Source organism: Manis pentadactyla, chromosome 8, assembly GCF_030020395.1.
Source record: "Manis pentadactyla isolate mManPen7 chromosome 8, mManPen7.hap1, whole genome shotgun sequence".
NCBI lineage: Eukaryota > Metazoa > Chordata > Mammalia > Pholidota > Manidae > Manis > Manis pentadactyla.
In genome coordinates, this window is record NC_080026.1 from 34,833,168 (window position 1) to 34,850,381 (window position 17,214).

The window sequence follows — 17,214 nt, forward strand, 5'->3', positions numbered from 1 at the left end:
TTTTGAGATCATTGTAAATTCACATTCTGTTGTGAGAAATAATGCAGAGATCCTACATTCCTTTTACCCAGTTTCCACCAAAGGTAACATGTAAAATTAGTACAATATCTCAACCTATATCTAATATCTTGGATATTGATACAACCAAGATAGAGAACATTTCCCCACAGGGATCCCTCATGTTGCATTTTTATAGCCACAATTCCTTCTATCCCATAACCCCTAGTGACTATTAATCTGTTATCCGTTTTAAAGAATGTTATGTAAGTAGAATCAAACAATATGCAGCTTTTTTAAGATTGGTTTTTTTCACGCATCATATTTCTCTGAAGATTTAGTCAGATTATTGTATCTATCGACTGTGCCATTTTATTGCTGAGTAGTGTTCCATGATATGGATGTAACAGTTTGTTTAACCATTTATCCTTTGGAGGATATCTGGATTGTTTCCATTTGGGGCTATTATGAATAAAACTACTGTAAACATTCATGTATAGGTTTTTCTGTAGACCTAAGTTCTGATTTCCTTAGGATAAATGGCTAGCAGTACAATTGATGGACCATGTGGTAGTTGCATGTTATTTAATAATTGTCAAAACATTTTCCAAGTGACCGTATGTGTACTCCACCTTCCTAGAAGCATACATCAACCCAGGGTTTGTTTCTTTGTTTGTTTTTTGCTTGTGTTTTAAATATTTGGATGAAACTTTACTTCTTTTTAGGCTTTGTCATTATACAAACTTGCACTTGAATCCTGGCTTTTCACTTACTGTGTTATAGTTTCCTTGTTAGTGAACAAGAATACGGTACTTGTTTAATAGTTTGTAGGAGGATTCAGTGAGATAGCATATGTTCAAGTTCTTGGCATGTATTAAACACTGTTATATGATAGGCATTCCAAAAATGTTCATTCTTCCCCAACCTTCAGAACTAATAACTATACCTGTTTTTGCTGGTGTTCGTGTTCAGTGGCATGTGTAATTATAATCGGTTCTGCTCTATTAACACGGTTACTACCTCTTTGTTTTAGATCTTTAATTTTTCTCAAAAATCTTTTATACTGTTCTCTATGTAGGCCTTGCACATCTTTTTTATTAACTTTATTTCTGTTATTTGAATTTTTTTGATGCTCTTGAGAATGGTAACAACTTAAAAATTTTTTATTTTCTGATTTTTGCCTATATAAAGGAACATGATTGTGTACATTGGATCAAGTATCCATCCAACTTAATAAACCTGATGATAAGTCTGCTAGTTATTTGTAGATTATTTTTATTCTATATACATGATCCTGTTATGTCATCTGTTAATTAAAATTTTAGTTTTTTCTTTGCTTCTTTCCCTTTCCCTTACTCAACTGATCTAATTCCACTATTACAAAAAATTGGAGGTGGTAAGCATTTTTGTGTCATTTTTGATCTTTTAGGGAAAGCTTGCAACATTTTACCCTTAAGTATTATGTTTGCTGAAGGTTTTTGATAAAAACCTTTCATCTGATGAAGGAAGTTCTCTCCTATATTTCCTATATTAGAGATCTTTCACTCTGAGGGATTTTGAATTTTATCAACTGCTTTTTCCTCCTACTTTTGAGATGACATTATGAATTTTATTCTTTACTTTGTTATTGTTGAGAATTACATTGATTTTTTTTCACAATACATTTTTTGATACATTGAGATTTAATTTGTATGCCATAATCATTTAGAAAGAAGATTAAGCCTGAGTTTCCTGATGTTAATGTAATGTTGGCAGCAACTGACCTTTTGTAGTAGGTTGCTTATATGGCTGACCTACGTGAGTCATTTTTTATAACTTTCTAACTGTTAGGGTTTAGAAAGATAGTGTAAATGGGTAAGGGCTTTTAAAAAATTACTTTGTTTTGAGTATTAACAAAAACATTCATGTTCTGTTCATTAGATTGTACCGCTACATATTTTTAAGTTCTTTATGTATCCAAATACCTATTTGAATCATCAGTGAGCCAGTCATACCATAATTTTAGCTCAGCTGAAAATTTTTCTAAACATTAGCATACTATTTTAGACTACTTTTATCTTTGTATTTAAATACTTATTTTTTCTTTTACTCATGACACTATTAAAAGAAAGTTTTTATTAAGATGACTTTAGTTTCATTGTTTATTTTTATAAATACAGTACCTAATTCAATCTTCATAAAATAAATCATGTAAGTTGCAAATGTGACCTCAACTTAGTTTTTTTCTTGAAGTGTTTGTTAAAATTTTTTACAATGTAAAAAAAAAAAGATAATAAGCAGTAAAATGTTTTTGTATATTTTTCTTAGCCTCTTGCTAAAACATGGTACCCCTTATACCATAGTCCCTGCAAGGTGCTTCTGAACTCCTATTACTTCTGGAAAATGGACATGGCTCTTTCTGCTGCGGCTACCCTTGACGCAGTGTGTTTCACTTAATCCCTGCTTCTTTGAGTTTTGACTTTCTAGATAAAAGTCCAGAATGGGTATATTTGATTAGTAAATGCAGTAGCTATAAGGCAGGCTGGGAAAAGCAGGTATCTAATATTTCCAGCCTTTCTTTAGAAGATGATATCTGACTCCCATCTGAATTGTAATGGAGGACATTCCTAGATATAGCAGGGGTCTCAGATGTTGGGAGGCCTCAAAGAATAATATAGTTCACTATCCCATGCTGACTCCCAAATAGATGTATCCAGCCTCATTCTCTCCTCAGAGTACCAGATTCATGTATTTCCAAGGCTATTTGACATTTCCACTTCATATCTTATACCCATCTCAGACTTTATATATTCCTGAGTTATTGTTTTTTTCTCCCCAACCCACTTCCTCCTTAGTCTTTAGTGTCTCAGTAAATTGTATCAGTTCCATTGCTTTAAATGCACATCTTGTTTTCACATTTCCCTCATTCTCCACATGTACTCCATCAGCAAGTCTTACTTGCTTTATCCCTACTACATTTCCTGAGTCTCTCCAGTTCCATTGCCAAAGGTGATTCTTGCCTCACCTACTGCAGCCTGATAATAGGTTTTTTCTTTCACATTTACCTATTTTGAACCATTCTCTGTTTACTCAGAGTTTTATTGATGTTGAAAGGGGGCTAGGGATGCCTGCTCATTGGTGTTTATGAGAACCTTATCAGACAGATCTGAGTCAGAAATCATTTCTAAGTGCAGTTGCCTGCTGAAACAGTGGAGGCTTTGTGAACTAGCAAAGTCCTATAGGACTTTATTGATATTTATCTCCTGCCTTCCTATTGATAGCTTGGTCTTAAATTGGTAGCTTTTGAAATATAGGTTAGATTGTGTCACTCCCTTGCTTAAAATTCTCAAGTAAGTGCTGTTCAATACAACTTTCAGTGAAGATGGTAATGTTATATATCTGCACTGTTCAATATATTAGCTATTAGCCATATGTGGCCATTGAGCACTTGAAATGTGGTTCATGCAACTGAGAAACTGAATTTTTAATTTTAATGAATTTTAAATAGCTAAATCTGGCTAATAATATATTGGACAGCCAAGCTCCACTGGCTTCTATTCATTCTTAAAAATGAATCCAAACATAGTTCTGGAGGTACTAGCCAAAGCAATCAGACAACACAAAGAAATAAAAGGCATCCAGATTGGCAAGGAAGAAGTCAAACTGTCCCTGTTTGCAGATGACATGATACTGTACATAAACCCTAAAGAATCCAATCCAAAAATACTAGATCTAATATCTGAGTTCAGCAAAGTTGCGAGATACAAAATTGATACCCAGAAATCTGTTGCATTGCCACACAGTAACGATGAACTAGCAGAAAGAGACATCAGGAAAACAAATCCATTCACAATTGCATAAAAAAGAATAAAATACCTAGGAATAAACCTAACCAAGGAAGTGAAAGACCTATACCCTGAAAACTACAAGATACTCTTAAGAGAAATTAAAAGTCTACACTGGTAAATGGAAATTCATCCCATCCTCTTGGCAGGGAAGAATTAATATTGTCAAAATGGCCATCATGCCTAAAGTAATCTACAGATTCAATGCAATTCCTATCAAAATACCTACAGCATTCTTTTTTAATGAACTAGAGCAAATTGTTCTAAAATTCATATGGAACCACAAAAGACCCTGTATAGCCAAACCAATCCTGAGAAGGAAGAATAAAGCAAGTGGAATTATGCTCCCTGACTTCAAGCTCTGCTACAAAGCCACAGTAATCAAGACAATTTGGTACTAGCACAAGAACAGACCCATAGACCAGTGGAACAGAATAGAGAGCTCAGATATAAACTCAAGCATATATGGTCAATTAATATACAATAAAGGAGGCATGGACATACAATGGGGAAATGACAGCTGGTGCTGGTAAAACTGGACAGCTGCATGTAAGAGAATGAAACTGGATTATTGTCTAACTCCATACACAAAAGTAAACTCAAAATGGATCAAAGACCCGAATGTAAGTCATGAAACCATAAAACTCTTAGAAAAAAATACAGGCAAAAATCTCTTGGATATAAACATGAGCAACTTCTTCATGAACATATCTCCCCGGGCAAGGAAACAAAAGCAAAAATGAACAAGTGGGACTACATCAAACTAAAAAGCTTCTGTACAGCAAAGGACACCATCAATAGAACAAAAAGACATCCTACAGTATGGGAGAATATATTCATAAATGACATATCCGATAAGGGGTTGAATCCTAATTATATAAAGAGCTCACCCACCTGAACAAACAAAAAGCAAATAAGCCAATTAAAAAATGGGCATAGGAACTGAACACTTTTCCAAAGAAGAAATTCAGATGGCCAACAGGCACATGAAATGATGCTCCACATCGCTAGTCATCAGAGAAATGCAAATTAAAACCATAATGAGATGTCATCTCACACCAGTTAGGGTGGCCAACATCCAAAAGACAAACAACAACAAATGTTGGCGATGATTTGGAGAAAGGGGAACCCTCCTACACTACTGGTGGGAATGTAGTTCAACCATTGTGGAAAGCAGTATGGAGGTTCCTCAAAAAACTCAAAATAGAAATACCATTTGACCCGGGAATTCCACTCTTAGGAATTTACCCTAAGAATGCAGGACCCCAGTTTGAAAAATGCATGCACCTTTATGTTTATTGCAGCACTATTTACAATAGCCAAGAAATGGAAGCAACCTAAATGTCCATCAGTAGATGAGTGGATAAAGAAGATGTGGTACATATGCACAATGGAATATTATTCAGCCATAAGAAGAAAACAGATCCTACCATTTGCAACAGTATGGATGGAGCTAGAGGGTATTATGCTCAGTGCAGTAAGCTAGGCAGAGAAAGACAAGTATCAAATGATTTCACTCATCTGTGGAGTATAAGAAGAAGGCAAAAACTGAAGGAACAAAACAGCAGCAGACTCACAGAACCCAAGAATGGACTAACAGTTACCAAAGGGGAAGGGGCTGGGGAGCATGGGTGGAAAGGGAGAGATAAGGGGGAAAAGGGGGCATTACGATTAGCACACATAGTATAGCTGAGGGGGGGCACACGGGAAAGGCAGTATATACAAAGAAGACAAGTAATGATTCTATAGCATCATTACGCTGATGGACAGTGACTGTAATGAGATATGTGGGGGTGACTTGATAATAGTGGGAGTCTAGTAACCATAATGTTGTTCAAGTAACTGTACATTAATGATTCTAAAGTAAAAAAAAATCCAAAGCTCCTATCAAGGCCATCTATGATTTGACCCTTGCTTATTTCAGTAGATTGATCTCATAAAATTCTTATCCTTGATTCAGCCGCATTAGCCTCCATTCTGTTTCTAGAGAACACCAAGCCGTTTCTCAACTCAGGGCTTTTGCACTGATGCTGTCTGCCTGGAGTGTTCTTCTCTCCATGTTTAACCTGGCTGACTCTTTCATATTCTTTGGCTAGAAAACGAGTATCACCTAAAGACAGGCCTTTCCTGGGCAGACTACTTAAAGTGGCCATTACTCTCTTAAGTTCCTTCATGATATTTTTACTGCAGTTGACCTTGAGCAACCAGAGGTTAGGGATGCCAACTTCCCCTGTGTAGTGGAAAATCCACGTATAACTTTTGACTCCCCCAAAACTTAAGTACCATTGACCAGAAGCCTTATCAATAACATAGTCGATTAACACATTTTGTATGTTATGTGTTTTGTATACTATATACTTAGATTAAAGTAAGCTATAGAAAATATGTTTTTTTCAAGGTATTGCAAATCTTCAAATGAATATCCATTGTATTTACTGAAAAATGTTTGTGTATAAGGGGACCCACACAATTCAAACCCATGTTGTTCAGGGGTCAACCATATACTGTAATTAATCATCTTGTTTATTTGTTTATTTTTAGTTTCCTCCTCAAGAATGTAAGTCCTGTGAGGTGTAGTCCTTGCTTCTCCAATTTGTGGCATGAAGTGCCTATTTGTTATTAATAAATGTTGAATTCTTGAGATTCTTTAACATTGGACACAGTTTAATTACCTTTTGTGGGAAGAGAGGTTAACATTTTATAAGTCTGCAAGTAATTGAAAAAAGAGCAAATTTATTTTAAAGATGGAATGAGATATATAAACAGATGAGTAAGTGATCTAAATGCAAAGTTTTATTAGAGCAGCCTTATAGTTTAGTGATTTAATAGTACTTTCTCTTTAAGAGTGCTAAGAATCTACAGATATATGAAACTGTCATATGGTAGAAAATTAAAATTAAATCTGTGGAAAAGTAGTGGTGAGAAAGGTGCTAATCAGATAGTTTATAGTGTGGATTCAACTGATTTAGAAGAACTTATTTTAATATTTAAAATCAATCTCATTTAATGTTGAGTTAATGTAATTATTGTAAATTTATTTAATGTCTTTGTATTATATAATTTTAAGAGTACAGTTTTATACTCTTAGAAAATATGAGATGATATGAAAATATACATCTATAAAGGATTAATTATAAGGGGACCCATCTTTCCTTAGCAAATTCATCCCTTATTTTAAAAATAATTCTTTATTGGTTTATAACTTTTCAGTAATACATTTATTGCTTACAACAGGAGTTTGGCTATATTATGGCTCAGTTAGAAATACAAATGAAATAGAGGTTGTTGAGTTTCTAATAGTGCATTAAGTAATTGCTTTTAGACTCAGTGCTCTGAATTTTCCTAATAGTTTATTCTGGGAACATGATTTAACCAATTTAAATCTATGTAGATAGTATATCAAGGCCACAGATAAGTACTTTAATATTATTTATGTTTAATTCTCTAATATACTTAGTAATATTTATTTCCCCCATCCCTCCCCTTTTGTGATTTCTTTGTTTTTAGGATCATCATGCCTAGAGTTCATAATATCAAAAAATCTCTTATGTCTCAGACTTCTTGTTTGACAAGCAAACCTTATACACAGCTGGATTTTTTGCCTGACAAGCTAAGAGCAAAGCTGCTCCCTTTCCAGAAAGATGGTATCACTTTTGCCCTCAGAAGAAATGGCAGGTGAAGTATTTTATTCAAGACATGATCAAAATGTTAAATGATTTAAGCTGTTAAATCCTTGGCAAGTATAAAAATTAAAGCTCTGTGCAAATCATTCTTTTTTTGTATACATAGTCTTCCCATTTTTTTTTAAACTGGATCATGAAATAATAATTTCAGTATCTATTTTGCCTTCATTCTTGAAGGACGTTTGGCAATACAGCTCTTTAATAACTATGTTTTTCTTAGCATTTTGAAAGTTGTATTCTACTGTCTTCTGGCTTCTACAGTTTTCATTAGAAAATGTGTTCTTGAATCTCAAAGTATTACCCTACACGTGACTTATTACACTATGGGTGACTTATAAATTACAAAGAGGAAACTTTTAAACTGGTCCAGTTTGGTGTCACGAACAGCGGGACAGGTACAGACATAACCTGGTACACGGGAAGTACACACCGTTCCAAAGTAGTATTCTTCCTGAAAATACATGATCATGAGGAAACAGTTTAGAATGTGGTACATTTTTTCAGGATAACTGACCTGTGCTCTTGAAATGATTCAGTGTCATGAAAAACCAAGAGAATTGTGATGATGTTCTAAATTGAGAGAGACCTGCGGGCAGGAACATCTGAATGTAATGCATAAACCTTGACTAGATAACTGGATATGTGAAAAGCAAAGCTTTAGAGAACATTTTTGGGATGATTGGGAAAATTTCACCTGGGCTCTATTGTAAGAGTGATGTTATTGAATCACTGTTGATTATTTTAGATGAGGTAATAGAGCTACAGTTGAATTGAAGAATGTTCTTGTTTCTGGGAAATGCATGATAAAAAATTTTGATATGAAGAATCCGACTCTGCTGCTTACTTTCTACATTTCCCTAAAGGGGAAAGAAATGTATATGTTTAGAGAAACTTTGAGTGGGTCAGACAAAATGTTAACTGTGTGAATCTGGTGAGTGGTGTGTGTTCATTGTATTGGTCTTCCTGGATTTTTGTCAGTTTGAAAATTGAAAAGAAAAGAAGAAATCAACCTAATTTTCATTTCTTTCTGGAACATGTGTCTTTTATCTGTATCTGATTTTAAGAGTTTCTCTTTGTCTTTGGAGTTCTGCAGTATCACTATAATTTATTCAGTTGGTTTTTAAAAAATTTATTCTGCTTGGGACTGTTTTGAATTTTAATCTGGGATTTGTTGATTCTGGAAAATTCTCAACTATTTACCTCTTCAAATATTGATTCTCACCCATTCTTTTTAGTATATTCTCCTGCAGTTCCAGTTAGACTTGACCTTTTTACTCTTCCATTAATGTCTCATATTTTCTGTGTCTATCTGTGTTACATTGTGACTGCTTTTAAAGATCTCTCTCATAGCACATGATTGTGTTGTTCTAATCTTCTGTTTAACTCAAATATTCAGTTTTAAAGAACTTTTTAAAATTATGTATAATACATATGAGAAAAAGTATGCAGATCATAAGTGTACAATTTCTAGAATTTTCACAGTATAGCCATCAGCAAAATAAAAAATGGAACATTTGCCAGCATCCCAGAAACCTTCCTCTTGTCCTCCCAATCACTGATGCTCCCCTTCACTTCAATGGTAACCACTATCCTGACTTCTCACACCATAAGTTACTTTTACATGCTTAACTGTATCATTGTAATCACCCATATAGGCTCTTTTAATTTGTGACTTCTTTCAGTCAACATCATTGTGAGAACCTTCCATATTTTTGCCGGTAGTTGTCAGTTCATTCTCATTGCCATATAAAATTCCATGTATAAATATGCCATTATTTATTCATTCCACTATTGATGAGTATTTGGGTTGTTTCTAGTTTGGGGCTCTTACAAATAACAATGCTATGAACATTCTTAAACAAATGTTTTGGTAAACATATATATAAATTTCTGTTATAAATATACCAAGAAAAGAAATTGCTGGGCCATACAATATATATATATATTCTACTAAGGAGATATTATATTCATTTTCCAGGACTCATACAAAATACCAAAACTTGGTGGCTTAAACAACAGAAATTTACTGTCTCACAGTTGTGGAGGCTGTAAGTCCAAAATCAAGGTTTTGGCAGGATTGATTCCTTCTCAGGGCTGTGCAGGAAGGATCTGTTCCAGTTCTCTCTCCTTAGCTTGTAGATGGCTTGTCTTCTTCCAATGTCTTTTCACATCATCTTCCCTGTGTCAAAATTTTCCCTTTTTATAAGGACAATTTTCATATTGTATTAAGGCCCACCCTAATGACCTAATTGTAACTAATTACATCTGCAATTACTCTAATTCTGTATCAGGTCACATTCTGAGGCACTGGCTGTTAGGACTTCAACATAAGGATTTTGGGGTGACACAATTCAACCCATTAACTTGGGCAAACATTTTTCAAAGTGGTCTTATGAATTGATACTTGTATCAAGAGTGTGTAAGAGTTCCAGTTGTGTCACATCCTCACCAACATTTCAAATTGCCTATCCTTAATTTCGTTTTCTATATACTGGTAGGTATATGGTGATATTCACTGAAGTTTTCATTTACATTTTTCTGGTAACAAATGCAGTTTAACATTTTCATATGCTTATTAGCCATTTGGACATCTCCTTTTGTTAAGTGCTTGTATGTGTCTTATACATTTTTCTGGGTTGTCTGCCTTTTTATTGTTTTGTAGTAGTCTTTTGTCAGATTTATATTCTGAATATGAGTCCTTTGTTAGGCATATGTGTTGCATATAATTTTTCTCTGGGTCTGGTTTGCCTTTTTCCTCTCTCAGTAATGTCTTTGATAATCAGTAGTTCTCAATTTTAATGTCATCTTAAATGCTCTTTACCTGTATTGACTTTTTGACTGGCACTTCTTGCATCCTGTTGTAGATATCTTTGTCTACTATGAGGTTGTGAAAATAATTTCCTGTGTTCTCTTCTAAACATTTTATTGTTTTATTTTTTACATTTAGATCTTTAATCCACTTGGAATCGATTTTTACTTGTGGAATGAAGTAGGGGTCTGGGATGATTTATTGATTATTTGTTTATCTTTACTTTTGTGTATGGATGTTCAGTTGATCCATCACAACTTTTCAAAAAGACCAACATTTCCCCACTCCATCAGAGTGTCACCCTTGTCATAAATCAGATAATTTAATGTATACCTTTCGAAATAAGTGCTGTTTAACGAAACCTTCTACCATGATGGAAATGTTTGTGTATGTACTGTTCATATACAAACAAAAAGTTATTGGCCATATGTACCTACTGAATTCTTGAAACTAATGCAACTAAGAACTGAATTTTTAATTTTAACTAAATTTTAGTAGCCACATGTGTCTAGTTGCTACCATATGGGACAGGGCAGGTGTAGATTCTTTGTTCTTTTTCTGATCACCATTCTTTGTGTCAATAACATACTTAATTACTGTAACTTTATAATAGATATTTTGATGTAAGGTAGCTTTTTTTCTTTTCAAAATTGCCTCAACTGTTGGCTCTTTGCATTGCCTATAAATTATAGGATTCATTTTTGAATTTTCACAAAAAAAAGTTGCTGGGATTGTTTTCCATCTATAGATCAGTTTGGGGAAAATTGGTATCTTTACAATATAGAGTATTTTAACTCATGACTGTGAATTATGCTTCCATTTATTTAATTGGTCTCCATTTATTTTCATCTCAATTATTCCTCCCCTTATTTGTTTTCAATAAGGTTTTATAGTTTTCAAGGAATAATTATTTCACATGTATCATTAAGTGTATTCCTAGGTATTTAATATTTCTGATGTTATAAATGGTCTTCCCTCCACCCATCCCATCCACACCTGGCTGTTATAAAGCTTTTCTCTTTGTTTGGCTTTATACAAGTTTTAGTATAATGAACATAGGTATGGTTTTTTTTGCAGTTATACTTACTAATCTGGGTTAATATCATTCATTAGTTCTGGGAAATTTTCAGTTCAAATATTATTTTTGCCTATTCTTTCTCCTCCTTGGTCTTCAGTTATACCTATTTTAGAACTTTCTCAGTGCCACACATATCTCCTTTTCTGTATTTTAAAACAATTTCTGTACTTCAGTTGGCTGTTTTTTGTTTACCCATATTTTTGTTTATTAATCCTGTCTTTTGATGTTAATCTATTACTGAATTCTCTTAAGGAAAAGACCATCATTCAAAATACCTGAAACCAAAGTCCATCAATATATCTGAAACAAAGAAACTGAATTTAATACTTGCTAAGCAAGGGAGGGCTGTGCTTGTTAGACATAGTTCTCTAAAGAAAACAGAGTTGGTGTTGTATCAGACTTTGGGTTAGTCTGGAAACTTTAAAAAGCCAGGAGTGTTTAAAGATTTGCTGAATTTCAGAGTAAAGTTTAGGGATAAGCTGACTAATGTCAAAGAACAGTCAGTCCTTTCCTCTCTTGAAATTGGGGAATAGAAATGTTTTATTTTTCTGTTCTTGATGTCATGTAGTGTATTTTTAAGTTCTAAAATATCCATTCCTGTCTGCAGGAATTGGATACATATCAACTTATGTTGATAGTATCTTGTTTTTTGCCATGTAGTAATTACATTGCTTATTTCTGTAAATATTTAAAACTTTACATATCTGAAGTCCTTTGGAGGCTAATTTTGCTTTTATTGTCATTCATGATGGTTTCCTTCCCAATATATTTGCTAATTTTTAATAATTTTGTTTTAATAATTAGGTAATCTTACTCTCTGGAAATCTTAAAAGACTTAAATAGTGGGTAAATTGTTTTAGGCAGGATTTGCAAAATTAAATTCTGGGTTTACGGTTCCTCAGATGACACAGGCAGTATAAATTTAAAACCTCAAATTCATTTTCAGGAAGGCTTATGATTATGAATTTTGATCATTAATTTTCACCATGTTTATCTCATGCCAAACTAAGTTTCCTTACTAACTTAAAATTTTTTTGAATATAATTAAATTTAATAAAATGCACAGATATTAGGTTTTCACTGGATTCTGATATATGTATAACCCTTTGCATACAAATACCCCTGTCAAGATATAGACTACTTCCATCACTTAGAATAGGCCTCTTTCTAATCAATCCCACCCCTTCTCCCTGAATTAGGCAACTGCTGACCTGACTTCTATCACCAGAATGCAAGTGGTTACTTGACGCTCTTTTTATTTTAACTTTGAATTTTGAAATAATTTCAAATTATAGAAAAGTTATTAAGAAAAGTGTAGAGATAACTTTCATATACCTTTTACCTAGATTAATTAATTTTTAGCATTTTGCCACTTTTCCTTTATTAATTTACTATTCTCATGCTTCCTGTGTGTGTGTTTCTACACGCACACGCACACACACACACACATACACATTTATTATTTTCTAAACCATGAGTGTAGGTTACATATGTCATGCTTCTTTAACCTACAATATTTGGGTATAGTATGTATTTTTTTAAGAACAGAGATAATTCTCCAATGTAGCCATAGGACATTTATCAAATTTGGGATACTTCAATCTACATATATGTTGTCAGTTGTACTAATAATATCCTTTATAGCATTTTTTTCTTCTTTAAGTACAAGATCCAGTCCAGGACCACTATTACATTTAGTGATATCTCTTTCCTTCCTTTAATATAGGACAGTTCTTTAGCCTTCTCTGGCACTGGCATATTTTGGGAAGAATATAGGCCAATTTATTTCATGGAATGTTTCTAGGGGTTTTTTTTAATATATTTTTTTCATGATGGGATTTAGATTATGCAGTCCTTCCTGGATTAGTGTGTAAGTGAGATCGAGGTCCTGTCTTGTCAGGATATTGCTTTTGAAGGCATGGTGTATCAGTCAGCCCCTTACTGGTAGTATTAATTTTTATTTCTAGTCAAGTGTTGTAATTTTTCTACCATATAGTTATTATTTTTCCATCCTACAATTGTTGTCTATTTAGAAAACAACTAACATGAGATGTTGAGACCACGCAAATACTGCTTCTACGTATCCAGTTTTTCCCTCTTGGATTTAGCATCCAAAGATGATTCTTGTTCAAAATGATTTTTTCCATGATACTTATAAAATGATAATTTATTAATTGGCATTATGCTGTGTGTAAGAGCCCTCCCTTCTGCCCCAGCAAATTCCTCTCTGTCTCTCTCTTATTTCTCTGCCTCTACCCATCTATCCATCCGTCCTCAGGATGGACTCATGGATTCTTACTATATTCAGTGGGTTACAATTCGTTACTTTACCATAGCTTCCTTTTGTCTCTTTTGTAACTTGTTCCAAACAGAATCATGCAGTTTGTATGTACCTGGCTTCTCTTGCTTAACATGTTTTTGAGATTCAGATTTGTTGTCTTGATTTCTGAATAAGAACAGTTATTTTGTTCATTCACTTGTTGATGGACATTTGGGTTAGTTCTAGTCTAAGGGGTCTTATGAAAGATGGTATTAACAGTCTTTGATGAGTTTTTTTGTGAACATATTTTCAATGATCTTTCTAGGTTTTAGGGTATCTGTCTCTTTTTTTTTCTTTTTAATTTTTTATTAAGGTATTATTGATGTACACTCTTCTGAAGGTTTCACATGAAAAAACAATGTGGTTACTACATTTACCCAAATTATCAAGTCTGCACCCATACCCCATTGCAGTCACTGTCCATCAGTGTAGTAAGATGACACAAATTCACTGTTCGCCTTCTCTGTGCTACACTGTCTTCCCCATGATCCTCCCCACACCATGTGTACTAAACACAATATCCCTCAAACCCCTTCTCCCTCCCTAACCACCCTCCCCCTCACACCCCTCCCCTTTGGCAACCACTTGTCCGTTCTTGGAGTCTGTGAGACTGCTGGTGTTTTGTTCATTCAGTTTTGCTTCGTTGTTATAGTCCACAAATGAGGGAAATCACTTGGCACTTGTCTTTCTCCACCTGGCTTATTTCACTGAGCATAATATCCTCCATCTCCATCCATGTTGCTGCAAATGGTAGGATATGTTTCTTTCTTATGACTGAATAGTTTTCCATTGTGTATATGTACAACATCTTCTTTATCCATTGATCTGCTGATGGACACTTAGTTCGCTTCCATATCTTGGCTATTGTAAACAGTGCTGTGATAAACATAGGGGTGCATATGTCTTTTTGAACCTGAGAAGTTGTATTCTTTGGGTAAATTCCTAGGAGTGGAATTCCCAGGTCAAATGGTATTTCTATTCTTAGTTTTTTGAGGAACCTCCATATTGCTTTCCACAATGGTTGGAATAGATTACATTCCCACCAGCAGTGTAGGAGGGTTCCCCTTTCTCCACATCCTCAACAGCATTTGTTGTTCTTAGTCTTTTTGATGCTAGCCATCCTAACTGATGTGAGGTGATATCTCATTGTGGTTTTTATTTGCATTTCCCTGATAATTAGTGATGTGGAGGATCTTTTAATGTCCCTCTTGGCTATCTGAATTTCTTCTTTGGAGAAGTGTCTGTTCATATCCTCCACCTATTTTTTAATGGGGTTATTTGCTTTTTAGGTGTTGAGACATGTGAGTTCTTTATATATTTTGGATGTTAACCCCTTGTCGGATATGTCGTTTACAAATATATCCTCCCATACTGCAGGATGCCTTTTTGTTCTGTTGATAGTGTACTTTCCCATACAAAAGTGTTTTAGTCTGATGTAGTCCCATGTGTTCATTTTTGCTTTTGTTTCCCTTGCTCGAAGAGATGCATTCAGGAAGAAGTTGCTCATGTTTTTGTTCAAGACATTTTTGCCTATGTTGTCTTCTAAGAGTTTTATGGTTTTATGATTTACATTCAGGTCTTCAATCCATTTCAAGTTTCCTTTTGTGTATGGTATTAAACAATAATCCAGTTCATTCTCTTACATGTAGCTGTCCAATTTTGCCAACAGCAGTAATTGAAGAGGCTGTCATTTCCCCATTGCATATCCATAGCTCCTTTACCATATATTAATTGACCATACATGATTGGGTTTATATCTGGGCTCCCTAGCCTGTTGCATTGGTCTATTGTTCTCTTCTTGTGCCAGTAGCAAATTGTCTTGATTACTATGGCTTTGTAGTAGAGCTTGACGTTGGGGCATAATCCCCTAGCTTTATTCTTCCTTCTCAGGATTGCTTTGAATATTTGGGGTCTTTTGTGGTTCCTTATGAGTTTTAGAACTATTTGCTCTAGTTCATTGAAGAATGCTGTTGATATTTTGATAGGAACTGTGTTGAATCAATAGATTAGTTTAGGCAGGATGGCCATTTTGACAATATTGATTCTTCCTATCCATGAGCATGGGATGTGTTTCCATTTATTAGTGTCTTTAATTGCTCTCATGAGTGTCTTGTAGTTTTTAGAGTATAGATCTTTCACTTCCTTGGTAAGGTTTATTCCTTGATATTTTATTCTTTTTGTTGCAATTGTGAATGGAATTGTTTTCCTGTATTCTCTTTCTCCTAGTTCATTGTTAGTGTATAGGAATGCCACAGATTTCTGTGTATTAATTTTGTGTCCTGCAACTTTGCTGAATTCAGATATTAGATCTAGTAGATTTGGAGTGGATTCTTATAGAGTTTTTTATGTATAATATATCACTGCAAACATGGATAGTTTGACTTCTTCTTTAACAATCTGGATGCCTTTTATTTCTTTCTGTTGTATGATTGCCATGGCTAGGACCTCCAGTACTATGTTGAATACAAATGGGAAGAGTAGACATCCTTGTCTTGTTCCCAATCATAAAGGAAAAACTTTCTGCTTTTCGCTGTTAAGTAGGATATTGGCTATGGATTTGTCATGTATGGCCTTTATTATATTGAGGTACTTGCCCTCTACACCCATTTTGTTGAGAGTTTTTATCGTGAATGAATATTGAATTTTGTCAAATGACTTTTCAGCATCTATAGAGATGATAATTTGGTTTTTGTCCTTTTTGTTGTGGTAGATGATGTTGATGGATTTTATAATATTGTACCATCCTTGTATCCCTGGAATAAATCCTACTTGATCATGCTGGATAATATTTTTGATATATTTTTGAATTTGGTTTGCTAATATTTTGTTGAGAATTTTTGCATCTATGTTTATCAGGGATATTGGCCTGTAATTTTCTTTTTTTGTGGTATCTTTGTCAGGTTTTGGTATTAGAGTGATGCTGGCCTCATACAATGAGTTTGAAAGTAATCCCTCCTCTTCTGCTTTTTGGAAAACTTTAAGTAGAATGGGCATTAGGTCTTCACTAAATGTTTGATAAAATTCAGCAGTGAAGCAGTCTGCTCCAGGGTTTTCTTTTTAGGTAGTTTTTTGATTACCAGTTCAATTTCATTGCTGATCTGTTCAAATTTTCTGTTTCTTTCATGGCCAGCCTTGGAAAGTTGTATTTTTCTAGAAAGTAGTCCATTTCTTCTAGGTTATCCAGTTTGTTAGCATATAATTTTTCATAGTATTCTCTAATAATTCTTTGTATTTCTGTGGTGTCCATAGTGATTTTTCCTTTCTCATTTCTGATTCTGTTTATGTGTATAGACTCTTTTTTTCTTGAGAAGTCTGGCTAGGGGTTTATCTATTTCATTATTTTCTCAAAGAACCAGCTCTTGCTTTCATTGATTCTTTCTATTGTTTTATTGTTCTCGGTTTTATTTATTTCTGCTTTTATCTTTATTATGTCCCTCCTTTTACTGACTTTGGGCCTCATTTGTTTTTCTTTTGTGAGTTTAGACTGTTCATATGGGATTGTT

The 17,214-nt window shown here is 34.1% G+C and overlaps 1 protein-coding gene across 2 annotated transcripts in view; it reads left to right on the plus strand.

Moving 5' to 3' along the window:
- The window catches only part of ZRANB3 (zinc finger RANBP2-type containing 3), a 329,605-nt gene that overhangs the window by 8,718 nt on the left and 303,673 nt on the right, over nt 1-17,214 (plus strand). For both annotated transcript variants that reach the window (XM_036886644.2, XM_036886643.2), the window contains exon 2: nt 7,329-7,496. In XM_036886644.2, the coding sequence (XP_036742539.2) occupies nt 7,336-7,496 (161 nt within the window). In that variant the 5' untranslated portion in view covers nt 7,329-7,335. The remainder of the gene's footprint in view (nt 1-7,328; nt 7,497-17,214) is intronic.